The 22,186-nt window shown below is 41.8% G+C and overlaps 1 protein-coding gene and 1 long non-coding RNA gene across 2 annotated transcripts in view; both read right to left on the reverse strand.

The window, feature by feature from the left end:
• Positions 1-5,087: 5,087 nt before the first annotated feature.
• LOC134200896 (uncharacterized) overlaps positions 5,088-22,186 on the reverse strand; it is a 279,918-nt gene continuing 262,819 nt past the window's right edge. The window contains exon 2 of the long non-coding RNA XR_009976005.1: positions 5,088-7,077. This is a non-coding gene — a long non-coding RNA (uncharacterized LOC134200896). The remainder of the gene's footprint in view (positions 7,078-22,186) is intronic.
• Positions 12,500-22,072, reverse strand: LOC101743728 (monocarboxylate transporter 14). Its single transcript, XM_012689492.4, has 6 exons — positions 21,843-22,072; positions 17,931-19,045; positions 17,384-17,854; positions 15,093-15,308; positions 14,206-14,491; positions 12,500-12,985 (listed from the first exon to the last, which is right to left on the reverse strand). Exons 2-6 carry the CDS (start codon positions 18,996-18,998, stop codon positions 12,819-12,821), a joined length of 2,208 nt encoding a protein of 735 aa, XP_012544946.1. The 5' UTR covers positions 18,999-19,045; positions 21,843-22,072; the 3' UTR covers positions 12,500-12,818.

Genomic DNA, 22,186 nt, shown 5'->3' on the forward strand with positions numbered 1-22,186 from the left:
GCACAAAGATAAAGGTCGCGTGTTAAGCGAAATGTCGCTTAAAAGAAATAGATTTTCAACTATCTATACAGTTTAAACTTTGTGTGATGAAAAATTTCCGTATCATTAAATTTTCAAAAATGTATGCTCGATCCAATAGCGCCAAATAAACATTAATTTCTAATTACTCGCTCAATTGTGATATACGATCGTACTGTTTATAATAATTGTGTTCGAAATCAAACAGATCTCTCCCGAATAAGCCAATAAGTACAACTTGCATTATTCATTGCATTGGAAAACTATTTATCTGTTAGTGTTACAAGTAATGTTTGCTACTAAACCTAACTACAAAACTATTTTGGACTATCATTTTATTTTTATGTATAATTATTGCTCAATCGAAAATATCGTTCAGTGATTATTTGTTTTTAGTAACTTGTACAAACCCACATATGCAAATATACAAAAGCTCTGTGTGTTCTGCGACCTAGCCCAGCGGCATTATTTAAACTATCTATATAATAACAGACTGTTATGACTGTCGGTACTTGAACCATTGTACTATGGTTCACTTGCGGACTAAATAACAATAAAAATAATAATAATGGTTGGTTCAAAATGAGTATCAGTTGAATGGAATATTTTAAATGCATTTAATTTGATTTTTGTTTTGTTTTTTTCTTAAATTTTTGGTTTTGTTTTCGGGTTCACCATTTAATTTGATTTTTATTTTGTTTTTTCTTAAATTTTTATAATTTACTAATTTTACTAATTTATATCATATTCTGAGTATGTACACACGTACGGAGTCTTCATTCCCGCAAAGAACCAAAGGGAAACGGGGGTGACTGAAAATCAGCGCTGTTCAATTTATCAACCTTGAACAGCAATAGCTGAGCCACCTCCTTTTGCCTTTTTCTCTTTTTTTTGCTTTTCTTTTTTTTGTATTTCATTTTATGATGTGAAAGGCAATAAATGATCTTTATTATTATTATTATTATTATTTATTCAACTGATAATTAATTTTAATAAATGTATCTTTTTTATTTGTTTGGTTTTGGTAATCTTAATTATGTTTCAATGATACTATTAGTCCGGTCAATTTAGACCAAAAAATGAGAGTGAAGGTACATAAAATCCCAAAAAGCTGAAAATCAGCAAAATTGTTCGAAACATAATTATAAATAATATTTAAAAGTTCCCCATCATTCCCGTGTACGGAATTGTTTTTATTCAAGGTCAAAGTTTAAGAAAATGAGATTTGCGCGATTAAGGCTTTCATTAAAAATGAATATTCAAACAAGAAATTTCTAAGTTACCTAAATTTTGAACAGATTAGAACTCCGCATTTATGTATGTATATTTCAGTGATGACCGCACTTCGGTGGGCGGACGATGATGCGTTTAGATTAACTTAATTAGTTCAATTAAAAATGGCTCATAGTACAATTGGATGTGTTTATCCAAAAATGACACAAGAATATGCAGGAAAATTTTTAGTATTTTGCTGCCAGTAAGGCGTAGTCGAGTAAAATCAGTTGTGTGTCAAAAGGCATCATTTGCCTCTCTTATTGCACGCCAGTGGGCACGGCAAAAATTGAAATTAAAACAATAAGAAGCATTTATCGAGTCCATGTCTGTTAATGTATATGAACTATGTTGAAAACAGCATTCACATAAACTTCGGATGGAAAATAATGATTCACTGAGCGATATTCAATAATATGTACGATTCGATGTGATTTTTAGTAATTTAAATTAGCTGCTAATTAGGTTGTGTTACATGAATGTCACTCTGTGTACTTATCAATATGTAATCCTAAAGTATTTGATTCTCCGCGAATTAATGAAGGTTTACAATTACTTCAAACACGATGTTTCCCGAGCGCTATGACTTGTCCTTCTTCAAACGAGGCTTGTGGAGAGTACTCAACGGTAGGCAGCGACTTGGCTCTGCCCCTGGCATTGCTGAAGTCCATGGGCGACGGTAACCACTCACCATCAGGTGGGCCGTATGCTCGTCTGCCTACAAGGGCAATAAAAAATAATAATTCATGTTTCCAAAGATTTTTTCCTTACAATTTTCCGATGTTTCCGCTAATCATCAATTACAATTATCAGTTTGTAAGGCTTATACGAGTAGATAGTTTGATCGCATGTAAAATTTGCGCTCAGACCTCTTCCTGTTTTATTTAGACCACTTCAGTGATCCAGGTTCGATTCTCGGTGATAGTCACGTTATTTATTGTGTAGTCATTCTTAAATTGCATGCGTGTTTCCGACATCCATAACCTAAAGAAGAATCCTCGGTCAAAGATTTGTAATTTGAAAAGTTTAATATATTCAAATACTTTATAATAGACTAGCGACCCGCCCTCGCTTCGCTTCGGCAACTGTAATGTATTATTGATTTCTCCACTATTTAATGGATGTTATTATTCATATAAACCTTCCTCTTCAAACACTCTATCTATTAAAAAAAACCGCATCAAAATCCGTTGCGTAGTTTTAAAGATTTAAGCATACATAGGGACAGAGAAAGCGACTTTGTTTTATACTATGTAGTGATTACAATCCTTTAAGTTATCGTGGAGAAGATAAACGTTATATTATTATGTCAATGCATGTAAGTGATTATCTATTTAAACAATTTAATAAAAATAAAAACTATCGTTACCCAGATTAGACGATAATTTCATGTCCCACAAAGGCTTTAGAGAATATTATGTCTGATTGAGCGTCCCTTAGAAACTGAAACTAAAGATTCAACACATCAAGTGCTAAGTAGGATTACCTATTGATATGCACAAATGTTAAATTTGTTGATTGTTCCTACTGTGTTGTTGTATCCTTCTTGAATATATTGTTATTGTATTTTTGTTGGTTTTATTTCCCTTTTTTAACGGACTTCAATAAAGGAGGAGGTTCTCAATTCGACAGTATGTTCTTTTTTTCTAAGTTTGTTACCTCATAACTTTGGACTGGGTGAATCGATTTAGACGATTCTTTTTTATTAGAAAGCTGACGTTTCCCGTGTGGTCCCAATTTAGTCCAGTTCTGATAGGTATCTATGAGAAAACCATGTAAGTCTTAAATTTGCATTAAGTACGTGCGCGACAAATAGATGAATAACTCAATATCACGCCAACCGATTTCGATGATTATTGTTTTTAGTGTATATTAATTTGTCTTGGAATATCTTTTTTTTTTCTATTTGAAGTAGGTTTTTGTTGAAGCAGGTATATTTACAATTATTTTTTAAATGAACAGATGAAGACCATCATTTTATTTTGCAGTCAATGCTCTCTGTCCGCCATTTTGACCCTCATGGTCAAAGTATTTTTATTTTTATTGCAATCTGGTGAGCGAGTCTACAGCCAACTAGATCTTAAGTGGTTACCGAAGCTTTGACACATGAATACCAGCGTTTTAAAGTATCTATCTCAAAATTTGCATTTTATAGTATAACGGCTGTTCCACCCTTGAAACCGGAAGGAATTGCTGCTTTACAACAAAAATAGGGGAAGCAGCATAAATGCGAAAACAACATGCAAATTAATATTTTAAATAATATTATTATATTATGTAAGTTTTTAACGAATTAAAACTATCCCAGTTTAAGTTTTGATTTTTTTTTATGTCGATGTAAGGTATAGTTCGATACTGGTATATCGACTATAGTGATTCCTCATACCCGATCCTGTAGACCGAATTGTAAACAGTCGACGTCACCCTAAACACGTCATTACGGATCCTCCAAATCCGCTAACGGTGCTGTTAAGAACCACTAAAATAAGTCACCGTCACCGTCGAACCCGTCGCTTGCGACGAAAGGCTCGACGAGCGAATTAACTCATAGACACAGCCCACTGAGTTTTTCGCCGGATCTTCTGAGTGGGTCGCGTTTCCGACCCGATGGTAGACTCTCCGAAGCACTGCCTTGTTAGGGCCAGTGTTAACAGCACTCCTGGTTAGAGCCCCGCGAGCTCACCTACACACGTCAAGGAGAAGATGAAATTGCCTCTCAAGGCTATCAGAATAGGTAGGAAAAAGAAAAGAAAAAAAAAATTACTCCTTTCTCGAAACTTAGTGGTCGGCCGGCGGCATCCCTGCCGCTTCCCCGCAAGCATACCCCTCCAAGACCCACGAGGAGAAAAAATAGGGATGTGCGCGTTATAAGTTTGTACCCTCAGACACAGCCCACTGAGTTTCTCGCCGGATCTTCTCAGTGGGTCGCGTTTCCGATCCGGTGGTAGATTCTGCGAAGTACTGCCCTTGCTAGGGTTCGTGTTAGCAACATCATCAGGTTTGAGCCCCGTGAGCTCATCTACTAGTTAAGGCGACGCTGATATAGGCTCTCAAGGCAAGCTTAGGTAGGAAAAAAAAGTTTGAATTATTCTATTTAAAACCAAAGAGGTTTTTCTTTACATATAGATTCCACAAATATACAATTCTTATGGTTCCGATGACGAGGAATATCCAGTCGGATTTTTGACGTCAAAGAAATAAAAAATATAAACGCATTACCGAAGACGTCTCTTCAAATGTGGAAGTCACGGAATTATCATCCTTCGTAAGGCGATAGTGTTCGCTTCAAGCAAACACGGATCACCGTTGGAACCACAAACATGTTATTCAGTGTTTTCATACTCTACGTGTCTCTAACTGAACATTATATAAATACTCACTAAATATGTACATAAGCTGTGACGTCATTGCTGTAGGTACATTAGTTGGTTAAATAAAACTAGTTACATTTGCGATGGCTATGATCTCAGGGCCCGTCTTATATTAAATATTTGCATTAGTCCATGGACAGCACTCTAGACGCTGCTGCCCAGGTTGTGATAGCACAGAAGAAAGACAGAAGTCTGCGTTATTGTTTAATGTTGATATAAAAATTTCTTCTGTTTTCGCGAGTTTGACATAAGGGAACGTACCCATACTACGTGACCTATTTTTTTGTTTTTTCGACCTCTCCCTCCCCTCGGTGATCACTCGTAGTATATGCCAAGACCCCCCCTCTCCCCCTTTAGTTTTCACGTAGTAATTCATAATTATGATTTTTAATCATTTCACAGGCAAAAATTGAAAAAAAAAAAAAATTGGTTCATACTCGTCTTTATTGCATAAGACTGCATGCACACTTAAATTACTAGTGAATTATGTAGTGTGAGTTTACAAAGCGCTAAACACTGCGCGCTATATTCGAATATAGGTCGAAAAAATACGAGATTTCTCTCACTAAAATCGACTACGTGACAAAAACCTGAGCCACCCCCCCGCTCCTGTGACTGACCGTAGTATGTTAGACTCCGCTCCCCCTCCTAAACGGGTCACGTAGTATGGGTACGTTCCCTAATTAGTTTTAGGGTTTGTACGTTTTACGTACCACGAAAATTGTATTAAAAATGTTGGACATTTTCAATACTTTGCGTTTGTAATACTTTACGTATTTAAGTTTATATCGCGGCAGAAATAGGCGGGCAGTCGAGCTTATTTCCCATCTGGTGCTAAGTAATGTAGGTTCCTAGTGCTTGGACAATTACTGCTGATTGGATGTCCGGATGATGTCTTATAAGTGAATCTTCGTCAATGGTGAACCGTATCGCTCTACACATATTGCATACTCTGAAACTAAGCGAAGTAACTTACTGGTGTTAGGACCTCTTGTGAGTCCGCGCGGATAGGTACCACCACCCTGCCTATTTCTGCCATGACGCAGTAACGCGTCGGTTTGAAGGGAAGTGGCAGCCGTTGTAACTATACTGAGACCCTGGAACTTATATCTCAAGGTGGGTAGCGCCTTTACGTTGTAGATGTCTATGGGCTCAAGTAACCACTTAACAGCAGGAGGGCTGTGAGCTCGTCCACCAATCTAAGCAATAAAAAAAAATGTAGATTGTCTCTTTGTAATAAGGTGACTCTACAAAACTTGCATACGTCCTTCAGGCATGATCTATATAAGTATAGTGTTCGCCGCACTAATTTATAGTCTCTTCCAGACATTCAGTCCCGTTTTTGCAGGATAGCCGTCGAAGCACCATGGCTCGTGAGGAACGTGGATCTTTACGATGTCTTGGAGTTGAACTTGATCAGTAAGCATATACATTCGACATCAGTGCGCCATTTCGAGAAAGCAGCGCGACATGAAAACCCTCTTGTCGTGGCCGCTGGTAACTACATTGCCATCCTGCGGACCGAATGGTAAACAGTCGACGTCACCCTAAACACATTATTTCGGATTCTCTCGAATCACTAACGGTGCTTTTAGGTACCTCAAGCACCAATCACTGTTCTCTTCGAACCCGTCGCTTCCGATCTACAATCCGAATTTACAAAAGTATTTTTTATTAATCACTTGAAAGTAGCCGCGCATTAAATTTTTTTCGCAAGTAGTAGTACAGCGCCACTGGCATTGCTGATGTCCATAACCATCAATATACTCGTCGATTACGACGAAGAGTTCTACGAGCGAACTAACCCACAGACACAGCCCAATGAGTTTCTCGCCGGATCTTCTCAGTGGGTCGCGTTTCCGATCCGGTGGTAGATTCTGCGAAGCACTGCTCTTGCTAGGGCCAGTGTTAGCAATGTTCTCAGGTTAGAACCCGTGAGCTCACCTACTCGCCCGGTTACGCTGACATAATTCTCTAGGTTAGCAAGAAGAAAAAAACTGTAACTAAATACCGCCCCCCTCCCTCCCTCTCGACTAAAGAAATGAATAGACAACCTTCTTCCCTTTACCGGTGGCTGGTTGTCACAAGCCACTTCAACGCAGCAGTTTTCTAATGTTAATTGACTTCGAGGTAACCAAAGTGGAATACCTCTCAAAGTGGAAAAATATTAAATACTTCGTTTTTTTGTAAATCAACTTTAATTACTAATAAACGCTACCGAATACAAATAAGTACTACAAAATAGAGGTCTGGACATAATATAAGACATATGAAAGCTCTCGGATATTATTGTTATTGTAGTCCTAGGGCACACCGCTGGTACATAGGGCCCTCACAAGTCGTCTCCACTTGAGCCTGGCCTGTCTTGCTCCTTGACATCACTCCAGGTCACGTCGGTAGTCCTCATCTTACTCTCCTTTTTTTTTTTTTTTTTTTTATGATTGAGAGATTACTGGTGGCCCGAAGGCCTTTCCAGTTTCACCAGGACAAGTGGGCGAGCAAGGCTCAGCCAGGAGGGGTGGGATTTGCTAACAGCTGCCCGAGCGCCTCCGAAGGAGACCTAACAACTCAAGAGCAATTGCTTCGCGAATGAATCTACTACCGGATCGGAATCGCGACCCGCTGAGAAGATCCGGCGAGAAACTCAGCGGGCTGATGCATGGGCTAGGTTGCACGTCGACCTCTTTGTCGAGTTCGACGAGTACGGTTACTGGGGTCCCTAAGCCTGCTACTAGTATTAGAGCTGAAGGCATCTAATGCAAAGGTTATTGGATCTGATGGATCCGTAAGGACGTGTCTAGGGCGTCGACGGTGACTGGCTCCTGCATGATCAGGATTCGGTGAGTAGTCAGCGGCGGCAACGATAAGGCGATTATCATGACGCATGGCCTTATCGAAGTACCGTTCCGACGCTGACTTCATGTACTTCTGGATTGATTCAAGGCCCAGGTCGTCGTGTAGGTCAACGTTCCTCACGAACCACGGAGCCCCGACGGCTAACCTGCAAAAGCGGGATTGTAGGGATTGGAGGGTGTCTATGTGTGTGCGGGCCGCGTGAGCGAACACCACACTCGCGTAAGTCATGATGGGCCTTATGCAAGTTTTGTAAAGTGTCACCTTGTTCCGAAGGGACATTTTACTCCGCTTACAGATCATGGGATAGAGTCTGCCGAGAATGAATGCGGCACGGTTGCGGACTGTTTTTATGTGTGGGCGGAATGTCATGGATGCATCCAGGGTGACTCCCAGGTACTTAACCTTCCTGACCCAGGGTATAGGTTGGCCGAAGAGGGTGATCGGGGGAGTGATATTTCTCCTCCTAATGCGGGAGGAAATAAGCGGTGAGTTTCCCCTTTGAAATAACACTGCTGTGCTTTTCGCCGGGTTGATGTCTATGCGCCATTTTCGGAACCACTGTCCGAGGGCTAACGCTGCGCTCTGGAGTTTACTCGCGATTAGGGACTTGTTTCTACTTGAGTAGTAAACGGTTGTGTCGTCAGCGAATAAGGCTAGCTGGGTCGGCGGCGACCGGGGAATATCATTAATAAATAAACTAAATAGGAGCGGAGAGAGAACGGAGCCTTGCGGCACTCCAGCCGTGAGTGGTCGCGGGGAGGAGCGGGTTCCCTCTACTCGATATCGAAAAGAGCGGTTCGACAAGAAGTCCCGTATGATGAGCACGAGACTATCCGGCACGCCCATGTTGAATAGTTTGAAAATCAAACCGTTGTGCCAGACTTTGTCGAACGCTTTTGCGACGTCGAAGAAGAGAGCTCCCGTGTATAACGGTTTTGGTCGATTAAGTCCCACAAGAATGTGCTCCGTGAGGCGGTGCACCTGTTGTACGCATGAGTGATTTGCACGGAATCCGAATTGTTCATCGATGAGAATGCCCTTGGATGAGACGAAGTCTCTGAGGCGTTTGTAGAGCAGACGCTCATACAGTTTGCCTAGAGACATGAGGAGCCTAATCGGGCGATAACTCGTCGGATTATTTTTTGGTTTACCGGGTTTGTGTATGCCGATAACGTCCGCTTCTTTCCACACCGTGGGAAAAATACAGTTAGCCATAGCGGCATTGAAAATAGATGCCAACATCACGATGAGTTGGACGGGTAAAAGTTTAATAACGCGGTTAGATATACCGTCGGAACCGGGAGCCTTGCGAGGACGTAGGTCTTTGATCAGGTCTTTAACTTCCATTGAGGTGACGGGCAGTAACGCGTCCAAGGGTGGCAAGGAGGCTCTGCGTTCTACCTCACTGTCTACTAATTCTACATGAACAGGGTCCGCGGATTGAATGCTGGGCATGCACTGGGCTTGCAATGTATCGGCCAGCAGCTCTGCTTTTTCGTCATCATCGAACGCCGCGAGTCGGCCTGAGGGGCCTACGAGAGGGGGCATAGTTACTACCGTATCCGATTTGAGAGTACGAGCTAAGCGGTAGTAAGACCTTTGAGAGGGCGCGAGTCCTTCTAAGAAATCAGACCATCTGGCATCTCGGACTTCGGTGATGCGAGACTTTACGTCGCGTTGTAGGGCACGCATTCGAATACGATTTTCCGCGGTAGGATACCTATCGTACGCACGGATCGAGGCGTTCTTAGCTCTAAGGAGTTCCCTAATATCATCGGGCAATTTGAAGCGGTGAAGGAAGTCCTCCGCTACAACTTGCTTCGATGACCTATCTAATGTCGAGGTGATGTGTGACGTTACGATGTCTATGGCTTCAGCGGTATCCTGAGGAGACGGGATAGAGTCCGGACTAAACGGAAGCGATGGTGGATCAGATTCAGCAAGGCTGATGCCCAGCGTGTGCCAATCCACCACAGTCCTCGTGACGGGAACGGAATCGGGAGCGCGACCGAGCTTCATAATGACGGGACGATGGTCTGAATCTAACTCTGAAACTACTTCAATCGAATTTAAGCGCAGAGTTACGTTTTTTAATAACGCTATGTCGAGTATATCCGGGCGATGCGCGATATTTAGCGGGTAGTGAGTCGGGGTCAGCGGAGCGACGATATCGAAGGCGAGATCATCGACTAACGCGTCGAGGCGCCTGCCATTAGGGGTTGAGGTGTGAGAGTTCCACCTGACGTGTTTACAATTTAGGTCACCCGCCAGAATGACAGAGCTTCCCATGCCGAGCAGCGCCTCAATATCACTACTTAGAACAATTTTATCCGGTGGAAGATAAACGGACGCGATAACGATCGGCGCGTGTCCAGTCAGTGAGATTCGGCATACTGATGCTTCGATGTTAGAAAGCGCGGGGGGGTCGAGTGGGACGCAATGCAGGGCTCTTCTATAGTAAATGACGGTACCACCACCACGAGCAGTGAGCCTGTCGTTCCTAACCATGTTGTAGTTCGCGATTTTAGGGTCGCGGCGCGCGGGCTTAAGCAGGGTCTCCTGCACCAAAAAGATGTCAATTTGATGGTCACGCAAAAAATCACAAACCTGATCACGTTGATTTGCGAGACCGTAAGCGTTAAAAAATCCTATCGTTACGGATAGGGGCTTGATTCTACTTATGTACGCCATTGATTACCGGCGGAGTGAGGGGAGGACGTACGTATTTAACGACGCGTATACGTCAGCGTATTCTTGCACAACGGCGATGAAGTGTTGTGCAGTGGAGGCGGCGCGAATGGCGTCGCCCAAAGCATTAACGCGATCAAAGTTGATCGACTGAAAAAAGTCGATCGCTAGAGCGAGATTGTCGGACGCGGTCGGAGGGCAGGTCGCGGGGGAGGGACGAGTCGCGGGGGAGGGACGTATCGCGGGGGTGGGACGAGTCGCGGGGGAGAGAGTTGTAGCCGTGTTCGTGAACGGCAACGGTTTAGCCCAGGCCGAGACGCTGGGCACCGACGCCGGCACGAAAGCAGGCTTAGCCTTCGGCACAGAGGGTACCGTGGCTTTGATGTCTGGGCCGAAAGCTCGGAGGCGGTTTTGGCGGGCGACGCGGCGATTTATTTTAGGGGCTCGGGGGCAACCACGGTAATTCGCGGGGTGACCCTGTGTTCGGCACAGGACGCAGCTAGGCGGTTCCGTAGCGGTTTTTTGATCGCGAGTGCAAAGGCTCGTGGCGTGATCGCCCAAACACTTGACGCATCGGGAGCGCGCGTGACAATTACGGGAAGAGTGCCCGTATAACTGACAGTTATGGCACTGGCTCGGAGTGCCTTTTTTATGGGGGGTTTCGACGGTTATTCCGGAAAGCCTACAGACTGTTCGTACGTTGAAAATTTGCTTGCCCTCGGGGGTAGGCTGGAGAGCGACGAGAACCATATTGTATGGCTCCCTCCCGCGTCCTGTGTGCATGCGGTGCACGGAATTGACCGGCAGACCTTGTTCTAGAAGGTCGGCCTTGACGAGATCGGCATCTAATTCCTTTGGGATGCCGCGTATGACCGCGCGAAGTTCACGCTCCTCCTGAAGCGTATAAGTGTGGAAACTTATACGCTCCTTTCGGAGGTAGCTTGAGAGGGCCCTATGGTCATCGGGTGTCGTTAACTTAATTTGAATCCCGTTCGCGAGGTTACGGGCGCTGATAAAATTAATTTTTTTGGCCTGAAGGGCCAAGGAAACTCGGTCCCAAGCTGCCTTCTCTTGAAGGATTACCGGGGGAGGGGTCTGAGTTTTATTTTGTGCCACTGGACGCGGCGACGGTGTGGCACGGGCAGGGGGAGCGACGGGAGTCGGAGGGCGAGGGCGCGACGCGTTCGCGGCTTTAATAATTTTAGCGGCCGCGGGAGCTCGGGACTCCGCAGCGCGCTTCTTACCCTTTTGTACCAGGGTGAATCCATCCGTCGATGAGGCGGGGGCGAGGTCGACCTCCATGTCTGAGTCAGAGTCGGAGGACGAGAAGGCAGCAGGCTCGGGAGCAGGCGACCTACGGGCAGATGCAGGACGTCCGTCGGACCCTACGGAAGCCGCGGATGATCGCGCCAGGGGAGCAGCGGCCACGGCGGACGACGCAGCAGTTTTACCCACTAGTATAGGCGACGCGGGAGCGGCAGGCATGGCGGACGCTGCGGTGTACGACGCGGGAGCGACGAGCACGGCGGAATCCGCGAGAGGGCTCACGGCGTGATCGGCCTTGAAAGCCAGAAACTCAGAAGTGAGCTTTGGGTGGCGAAGTCGGAGGAATTCTGAAAATAAAGCTTCCATGATGTCTGACCCAGGTGGGGCTGTCCCGGGTCTTAAACACACTCGCCTTGCGGCGAGGCCCCAACTTCTCGGTACTTAGCGGTTCGATTGAACACAGGTGGCGATGCGGCACAATTACTGCAGGAAAAAGAAAGAACAACAAAAAAAAGGAAACAACAAAATAAACCAAAACAAAACAAACACTTCCAGGAACACACTTTGTCGGCAGATGTGCCACGAACAAAAGCCGGGTGAACAAAGGCCGGGCTAACAATAAAACCAGGCGAACAATGGCCGGGCGATTGAATGGTCGGTGAGCACGTCCGCAGGCGGCGGGTGCTTCTGTCGGACTGATCTTACTCTCCACGGTGCGTCGCCAAGTATGTACAGGGCGAATAGGTCTTTTCCTACCACGCGGCTACCACTCAAATACGATTGATGTCGGACATAAGACATTAGTAACTAAACAACACAAATACGTACAAACTACACCAGTAATACTTTTTTTATTGTCCGTGCAGGCAGACGAGCATACGGCCCACCTGATGCTGGTGGTCACCGTCGCCCATGGACGTCAACAATGCCAGGGGCAGAACCAGGCTAACCACAGAAACCAACTATTTGTAAAGCATTACGCCGTGGAGATATTAATACGTTAATGTAAGCTTATGTACTAAATCGAATCGAATACATAATAACTGTATTTATCACAGAGAACCTTTACATGTCCCAAATACGTAATAATAAAAAAAAACAATTAAACATGGGAGTGATGACTAATTTCGCATTCACAATGACTATTGTCGGCCTATTGTTATTTGACAGAAGTATGATTCAGACAACGGGCCTACGTTACACTTCGATTTTAAAATTACGTTAAAAGACAATGTCCAGAAATACTATTTTTTCAAAGAATCTGCCTTGCCGGCCTTCCGAGCGTCTGAGCAACGGAGCAGCGATGAATACATTAAAATTCAACTAAACTTGGCTCAGTTTGTCTTTTCAGACATTCACCACCTCCGTTGACTCTTTCAGTAGAGGCGCAGCCCCACACATCCTCTTGTCTTTGGTGTAAGGGATGACTCCTACACATAGTCCTGATACCACCAGCCACACTCCGCCCACGTAGAATGTGAGGTCCCAGGCACCGGTCAAGTCGTACAACAAACCTGTGAAACATTGAACATTCGTAAGCAATATTTGAACTGTACACGAGGACCAGAATAATGGAACGTGCTGGAGTTTTATGTGCCTACCGAAGACCATAGGCAGCGGGCGAAGAAGCCGTGAGCCGCGTCGTTTGTTTCGGTTGCCTGTGACAGTTAAGCAATTCGCGGCGGCCAAGATACTCTATCCGTGTCGCGCGGCTTTGTTAAAGTAGCATTCTGACGCCACCTAAAGATATCAGTTCTATGTTTAGGTCGTTGTGAAGGTCGAAACATCGCCGGGTGGGCCGTCCGCTGATTTACAGACTTTTATGCTTTAAATAATAATAAAAAGATGCTGATTGTCGTTGTTGTTGATTTTGACTGATGTTATGACTATGTTGATGTTAATTGATGTTATGACATAATCTTCTGACCTAAGTTTTTCGTAATCCATCTATGTTATTATCTTATTATATGCCAATATGAGAAGTAATGATATTTTGACTATTTCTTCTTAGCATTAGACATATAAAAGACATTCACAATCTGGAGAATGTAAATTATAATACGATTTTTTCAAATATTGTTTTTTTCCTAAGTATTTCATAACATAACATAAATTGCATCATTCTCGCACGCACTTACTTATCTCAAAAGCATGTTTGCACATGTACTAAGAGATAAGATCTTTAACTAATTGTTTAGGTGCTATTCGCAGACCTAAACATTAAAAGAGATAGGATGGTGAGTGATACATTTTTAAATTCAGTAAGAATCTGTTAGGGTAATTAAGTTAGTGTGTTCCTATAAAACAATCAACGAACATTGTGGGATAAATTCTATCTGTTGGGATTCTATTCTATGAGCCCACAGACGTCTAGTGCTGGACATAGATCTTCCCCAAGCCTCACCACAAAGACCGCTCCTGTGCTGTCTGCATCCAGCGCAAAATTATAATTTGCGTAATTACTGGTGGTAGGACCTCTTGTGAATCCGCGCGGGTAGGTACCGTCACCCTGCCTATTTCTGCCGTGAAGCAGTAATGCGTTTCGGTTTGAAGGGTAGAGCAGCCGTTGTAACTATACTGAGACCTTAGAATTCGTATCTCAAGGTGGGTGGCGGCATTTATGTTGTAGATGTCTATGGGCTCCAGTAGCCACTTAACACCAGGTGGGCTGTGAGCTCGTCGACCCGTTTAAAACAATTAAAAAAAACTAAATTGAATTAGTTAATAAACTCACCGCCTAGAGGTGGCCCGACCAGATGACCGATCCCTTGACTGAGCAGGATGAGACCATAGGCCACGGTAAAATGATCAATAGGCATGAGCTCCATCAAGATCGTCGGAGTGTAGGAGTAAGAGCTGGCAAATGATAGGCCGAAAACCGTGGAGATCACAGTCAGTGCCCAATAGTTAGTGATGAAGAGGGGATAGGCCGCGACGGAGAAGCCGCAGATAATGAGGCAGACCGCGTATGTCTTGGTGACGTTGATCCATGGCTGATCTCCAGCCCAACCAAGAGCCACCTAAAATTTTATAAATAAATTAAAATGCCAAAATTGAAGATTTTATTGGAGCTTGCCTGCTAGGTACCACCATGCCTATTCCTGCCGCTAATTAGGGGATCGGAGAACCATTACATTACACAATTGAGACTTCTCACATCTGAAGGTTATTTATTTATTTATTAGGCACACAATACACATTACAAGCTAAAAAGATACACAAAAAATAACAACAAGTAAAAAAAAAAACAAAATCTGACTTCCAAAACATAAGCCATGCGCGCACGACTAAGCAAGGCAAATGTGGTGAATTTGTACACACAATGGTGCTGATTTTGTAATTACACTGAGACCTTAGAGCTCATTTCTCAAGGTGGGTGACGGCATTTACGTTGCAGATGCTTAAGGGCTCCAGTAACCACTTAACACCAGGTGGGCTGAGAGCTCGTCCACCCATCTAAGCAATAAAAAAACACAATGGTGCTGGATTTGTACACGTTGCTGTATGGGTTTCAAGGTCGATGGCAGTATCCACGTTGTAATATCTGTGGAATCCGGCACCAACTAGATACCAAGTTAGTTCTGAGCTCCTTTGCCCAAGTATAGCAATAAAACAACTTACAATTCCAATACTGCTAGCGACTCCAATGATACTGATCATCGTAGCACCACCGTCCATCCTTTGGCTCGACATGTAGGAGTTAAGAAAGAAGTAAGGAACAATGAACCACACTGAGAGGATGAGGGAGGAGAGGTTGAACATCAAGAAATGGAACTCCGTGAACATTCGGAAGTCGAATGTTGATTTGAGGACGCTGACGAAGCGCTCGTACCATTCCTGGAAGGAGGTAAAGAAAATTACGACGTATTTTGAGATTGTTTTACCTTTTGAAAAGATAATCTTATTATGTAGTGAAAATTATTATCCCATAAATGATTTTCTTAGGGACGACATTGAAAATAAATGGATTTTTTAATTATTAGTTGAATTATGGATTAATTAATGGTAAATTATATATTATTATAATATCTTGCACTCTACGAATAAAATATACTTTTTATTTATTCGTAGCTTGCACTGCACTAAAATTCGCATGTCAAAATAAATAATGATAAAGCAGACACGTTGCTTTTAACTTAAGTAACAACTCATTTTCACTATGCTTAGCGAATAAATGATTTCTTTCTTTCTTTCTTCCTTTCTTTCTTTCCTTCTTACTTTATTTCTTTCTTTCTTATTTTTAAATTGGTATTGTATCCAGGACCGAAACTGATTTATTGAGCCGCTCGATATTGTGACTTAACATAATTCGATTCGATTAGTTCACTCGTCTCCATATGGAGATAGGTGTCATGGTCTAAGTGATAATAAGATGCCCGGTGTACTCATAAGGAGTGATGCGACTGTACCATGCGTTTTTTATGCTTACCTAATTTGTACTAAAATAAAGCATTATATATGAAGGTATTTTTAGGAACAAGTACATATTTAATTTTAAAGAAATTTGCCTTTTACGTCATTTGAATTTAATCTATACTAGTATGATACTACAACTTCAAATCCCGCACATACTATTTTTACTAATGATAATACTAATTATCTCTCATATTCACGGATGACTACCACGATGTAATAAAAATCAAGGCCCGAAAAAATATAATTTGCGTAAATAGCATACTATTGCGACATAGATTTCAAGCTTCAAGGTTTCATTCGGCATTCACGTTGTGGTGTCTATGGACTCTTATAACCAATTATTACCAGGTAGAGAGTGAGTTCTTCCACCCGTCCATGCAATTAATGAACAGGAAAGACAGGTAATGGTTTTAGTCGTCGTGGCGTAACGGATAAGACGTTTAGTGCATTCTTATATAGCGATGCACCGGTGTTCGAATCTCAGGCGGATACCAATTTTTCTAATGAAATACGTACTCAACAAATGTTCACGATTGACTTCCACGGTGAAGGAATAACATCGTGTAATAAAAATGAAACCCGCAAAATTATAATTTGCGTAATTACTGGTGGTAGGACCTCTTGAGAGTCCGCGCGGGTGGGTACCACTACCCTGCCTATTTCTGCCGTGAAGCAGTAATGCGTTTCGGTTTGAAGGGTGGGTTAGCCGTTGTAACTATACTTGAGACCTTAGAACTTGTATCTCTGGGTGGGTGGCGCATTTGCGTTGGATGTCTATGGGCTCCAGTAACCACTTAACACCAGGTGAGCTGTGAGCTCGTCCACCCATCTAAGCAATAAAAAATAATAATAAAAAAGACATTTTGATGCTTCGTGTATATTTTACATATATAATATTGAATGTATTGAAACAATAAGGACAATTAAGCGAGAAACGTTCAAAATATTACAGATAATGACGTGGGCATCACTATTCTTAGGTGCATTGAATTGACTGGAATGTGTTCTCTACTGGCCATATCTTTATGATGCCTACAGCAAAATTGTCTTATAATAAATAATAGTTTCAAAAAACTAACAAAATACGCTTTTATAGATGATCTAACTAAAAAATAGAAAATAAATTTTAATGAAATTGAATTAAAAATACTGTAAGAAAAAATGATTTTATTGTAAAAAAGCGTGAGGTGCATGGTATCAGTAGTTATAACTCAGTCAGTAGTTACAATATTTTTAATTCAAATTTATTAAAATTTATTTGCTATTTTTAAGTTGATTTTCAATTTTTTCAATTTTTTTTACATTTTAAATATTGAATTGTCATCGATCCTTAATAAGAATACCAAATTTTCAGTTAATCCGACGTTTTGAAGGGGGTCAAAATCATATTCAAAGATTCCGTTACATACTAACATACATACGTCTGAAGCTAATAAAAGCGTATTAAAAAGTAATAATATCTTCATCGATATAAAGAAATAGAGGCATTCACTCACTGACTCATCATCCGACTCCGAATCCGTTGTATTCTTGTACATGTCCGGCAACGAAGCAGCCCTCAGCCGGTAGCGCTGGATACTCATCATGGCCCCGCGTCGCATCATCGTGTTCCTGTATAGTGGCACATCTCTCAAATAATGGTGGTCCATAGATATTTGTCTGAACCAATTCTGTTGCGGTGGCACTGTTTTGGATTGATTCTTTGCATTATCTTTGGCCTTATTCGTTTCTTTTGAGGTTTTTTTCTTATCTTCGGTATTGTGAGCGTTGGATCCAGACGCTTTAAGATCTATAGCCTGTATTTCAACTGGGATTACAGCTGCTTCTGTGACGACATCCGCAGTTGGAGATTCAACGTTTATACTGGCTTCAGATTTCCTCCTTGCAATTAAGTCAGGATAATTGTTTACTATTATATTGTAAATTTTCTTATTGTGCATTAATTTTTCCATTACTTCTGGCGGTACCTACACAAAAAATACGTTGATAGTCGAATAAGCAAGAGTAAATAGTATTTAAGAGTCAAACCTTTTTGTATCATACCTTTTCTTTTTGCTGAATGAATGTCGGCAGCTGTATCGCCGAATGCATCCTCTTAAAAGATTGCTCAACATTGGCTTGTGTTGTGCTCTCCAACTCTTCAGCCTCGGCTATACTGGAAGCCAACGTTGCTAGTATATATTCAGGACTTTGACCGCTCTCAAGCAAAGATTTGATTTCGTCGGCTCCAAGAAACAATGAATCTTGACTCGAGGCTCTCGATGAAAGACTAGCAGACCTAGACTTCGATCTGGACGCTCTTCTTTCTCTTTCCTGTTTAATTATAAGCCACTCTGGATCTCTCATCAGAGCGCCGCAGACGCACATGTTCAACAACGTTCCAGCAAGCAATATTATTGTGCTTCTCCAATCGTAGAGTTCCAAAAAGTAGCTGGTCATCGGCGAATAAAGCAGCGTCCCAAAACCAACACCACATGACGCTAACGAAACGGCCAGATTCCTTCTTTTGTCGAACCAAAAGGCTACAGACACCACTGCGGTTACGTACATAATCCCCATAGCTAAACCGCTTATGAAACCATACGTCAAACACAGCATGCCGATTGAGTTACTCACAGCTGCTAACAGAAACCCTACCGTTGACAGCAGCCCGGCAATTATAGTCATAACTCGACAGCCATATCTGTCGACCAAAGCACTCATTACCGGTCCCGCTAGTAGCGGAGTGGCTATAAACAGGCTTCCTATTAATGAGGTCTTTGATTGTGTTGTGTTGAAATAGCTGGTCAACCTTTCGTGGAGGAGTCCGAAAGAGAAGGCGAGACCATCAGCGCAGGCGGAGACAAGGAACGCCGAAGCCACTACCACCCAACCCCAGCCACCGTCAGGTATCTTTCTTGCAGTGACTGCATCCCTACGTGTGATCTTTTCATCATCAAGTCCTTCAAATTTTACTTTTTCAAGCAGCAATTCAGGCTCTGTTTCCTTAGTGTACTGCGCTATGACATCATGATCAAGACGATCGTTAGCATTGTTGATAACCCTGTTATTACTAACTATTTTACTGTTTTTTTCGGTTGATTCACCACCGGTACCGTCTGTTTCAACCATTTTTATAATAATTCAAACTATGTAGCTGAAACCTGCGGATCTGAGATCTGCAACAATGTAATTTCATTTAAGGCTCTTCCAAATTAAATAGTGACGAAAATTGTGAATCATTCGAAATAGGAACTTTAACAATTAACATACAATTTCAAATATAACATAATGTGATGGCGTTACATAGCGTGACGGACTGATTTAATTTTCATCTCAGAACAAGGTCCGAAGTTTTGATTCTGAATTATATAAAATAAACTTTAAAATTTAGGTGTCAAAGTTACGTTTTGCACTCCCGCAAACGTGTCCTTGTATCTAGCGGTTCGTATACACGATTAATACATAATAATAATATCATTAGTCATCCGTGAGTGACAACGAAAACTAAGTAATACGAGTATTATGTTTAGATAATAAATCAACTCGTCATTTTTAGATCTTCCACGATATAGCAGCTGAAGGTCGTAAGGAGCTACTGCGTCAATAGACTTTATTGTTTATCACAAACACGATAAGTTTCAAATCGGATGAGCATGTTCTAGTTATATTTTGTTTTTCTATTGCTATTAGTTAGTGGATATTCAAATCTTTGAACAGGTATCAATATTTCATTAAATACATTTCTAAAACGTGTTCACGTATGATTTGCACGTTGAAGAGTGTAGTGTGCTTAGAACGAGTTTTTTAACGTTCTCGATAGCGTAAAAGTTAACTCAAAATTTGTATGGAGTTGGAACGTTTGCCTACGTTTGCCGCTAGGCGACAATGTATTATATAAATATTTGCGTAATTACTAGTGTACACTATGCTTTTGTCCCCGCAAATTGTAATTAGTTACAACCATGCTGTCTATTTCGGTCAATTCAAAGCTTAATTAACATTACTATTATGATTTTATCTCAGGTATGATGTTTCCGTGCTACTATCTCCAATGTTTCCGACAGTTCACAGTTTTCATGGTCACAACGGGCGAATCTCGTCACGATTAAACCATAAAACTAGTTGTAACGACTTCAAGGAATCGAATAAGAAAGCAGCATTATAAGTTTTTGCGAATCCTAAATAATAAAAACCATTTCCGTGATCATGACAAATTATAAAGCATTCGAATTATCATAATTAAAATAAAAATGCGAGATAATACTATTGTACTTTTAATTCTACAGTTCTACAGAACTATTACTGTAAGTACGGTCTGCATAAACAGCTACGGAGATTTTAGACAAGCGTTGAAAACGAAAATCAAAGTTTAAGTATCCTGCTTTTTACCTATGTAGGTATATGTATGCTGGTATATGTATATATATCGAGAGGTTATACTAGCTTTATCGGATGTGTAGGTGAGATCACGGGGCTCAGTCTGGTGAATTTGCTAACACTGGCCTTAGCAAGGGCAGTGCTTCGCTGAATCACGAGCAGATCGGAATCTGGTGGTAGGACTTCTTGTGAGTCCGCACGGGTAGGTACAACTACCCTGCCTATTTCTGTCGTGAAGCAATATTCGTTTCGGTTTGAAGGGTGGGGCAGCCGTTGTAACTATACTGAGACCTTAGAACTTATATCTCAAGGTGGATGGCGCATTTACGTCATAGATATCTATGGGCTCCAGTAACCACTTAACACCAGGTGAGCTGTGACCTCGTCCACCCATCTAAGCAATAAAAAAATAACGCTATCCACTGAGAAGATATTTAAATCTGCAACTTCTTAAGAACGCTCGGTCTAAATTATTATGTAAATTATGCATTGTTCGTATTAGATCAGAATCAGTTGATCTCGCTGTCACTACGATTTTTATTTCTCATGCGAGTGTATAAACGTGTTTAATAAAAATAAAATAAAACACTCAAAAGCAGAATAAAATCATTATGCCTTTATAAATTGAAGATAAAAGTTTACCGAGGATGACATAATATAGATAATATGCTTACTATATTAAACTAGAGATTTTATCACATAGATAATAAGTTAAAATAAAACAAATTTACATTTTGAAGATTTTGTATATTTTTTTAATAGCTCTCACTGGCGCTTAGCAAATGGATTAAACTGTTTTTTATTTCCTACCTAAGCTTATGGCCTTGAGAGGCTATGTCAGCGTAACCCTAACCTGCAGGTGAGCTCTCGGGGCTCAAACCTGGCGACGTTGCTAACACTAACCCTAGCAAGAGCAGTGCTTCGCAGAATTTACCACCGGATCGGAAACGCGACCCACTGAGAAAATCCGGCGAGGAACTCAGCGGGCAACTGTGACTGTCTGTCTGTCTATTGATAATGCATGACATTATGTTATGTACATGTTAAGGCTAACAGAGTGTCATCCGCGGGAAAGTGCTTCACTTGCTTACTGTGCTATGGACGAAACTGTTTTATTCTGTAATAACCGCTGTACCGATGCAATTAAAACTTCAATCTTATATCTAGAGGTAAATACGATTGATATCGCAATGTTTTTTTTTTTATGAAGGAAGAATTAATGGTGGTTTCGGGACACCTTAGTTTTACCAGGACAGGTGGGCGAGCAAAGGCTCAGTTAGTAAGGCTTGCCGTGTCTGTTAGCGCCGATAGCCGCATAGCTTCAAGAGAGCTGGGAGTTTGGAGACTCATATCCGCTAAAAAAATGTTTAGCGTTGGCTATCATCACAGGCTGTCATATATGCACCACAAGATAATTGACAAAAAAAAATAACCTGACATTTTTAAATTAACCTTGCGTTTTATTCACAAGTTCAGATAACATTCGAACTGTCGGCCAAGATCCTTCCTTTGTAATTTCCTAAATCCCGACACCACCGATCTACCAGCGCATTAATAAATTAGCCATTTTAAATTAACAAGTACCATATAACTTACCATTTATGTAAATTTTCCATGTCAGGGTTACACGTTCCCACACTCCAAACAATTGAGGTTTTTTCAAAAGGTCCGTTTTTCAAAAATAATTTTAATAACACATTGCGATTTTGTACACATTACTTTAGCATTTCAATCTATTTGTTTATTTTAATGTTATTAACTAAAATCCTTGTAACACGTATAGACAGACACGCGTTCGGCGTCGTTCTGAGCTAGCTGTAGTTTTAGGGACGTCGCGACATTGGCTGATACTATTAATTTATCACCTATTATTGTTAAAAAAATCTCTCAATTTATCGATTCACTTTTATTGGATACTTTTATGTGACCGAGCGGCTTCT

Source organism: Bombyx mori, chromosome 21, assembly GCF_030269925.1.
Source record: "Bombyx mori chromosome 21, ASM3026992v2".
Classification (NCBI taxonomy): Eukaryota; Metazoa; Arthropoda; class Insecta; order Lepidoptera; family Bombycidae; genus Bombyx; species Bombyx mori.

What these genes read in the sequence shown, in the direction of transcription:
- LOC101743728 (XM_012689492.4), bottom strand. Translation starts at nt 18,998, where the DNA reads ATGGTTGAAACAGACGGTACCGGTGGTGAATCAACCGAAAAAAACAGT. An exon ending in TCGCTAGCAGTATTGGAATT is followed by an intron (nt 14,492 to 15,092) that starts GTAAGTTGTTTT and finishes ATAAAATTTTAG; the next exon opens with GTGGCTCTTGGTTGGGCTGG. An exon ending in GGTCGGGCCACCTCTAGGCG is followed by an intron (nt 12,986 to 14,205) that starts GTGAGTTTATTA and finishes AATGTTTCACAG; the next exon opens with GTTTGTTGTACGACTTGACC.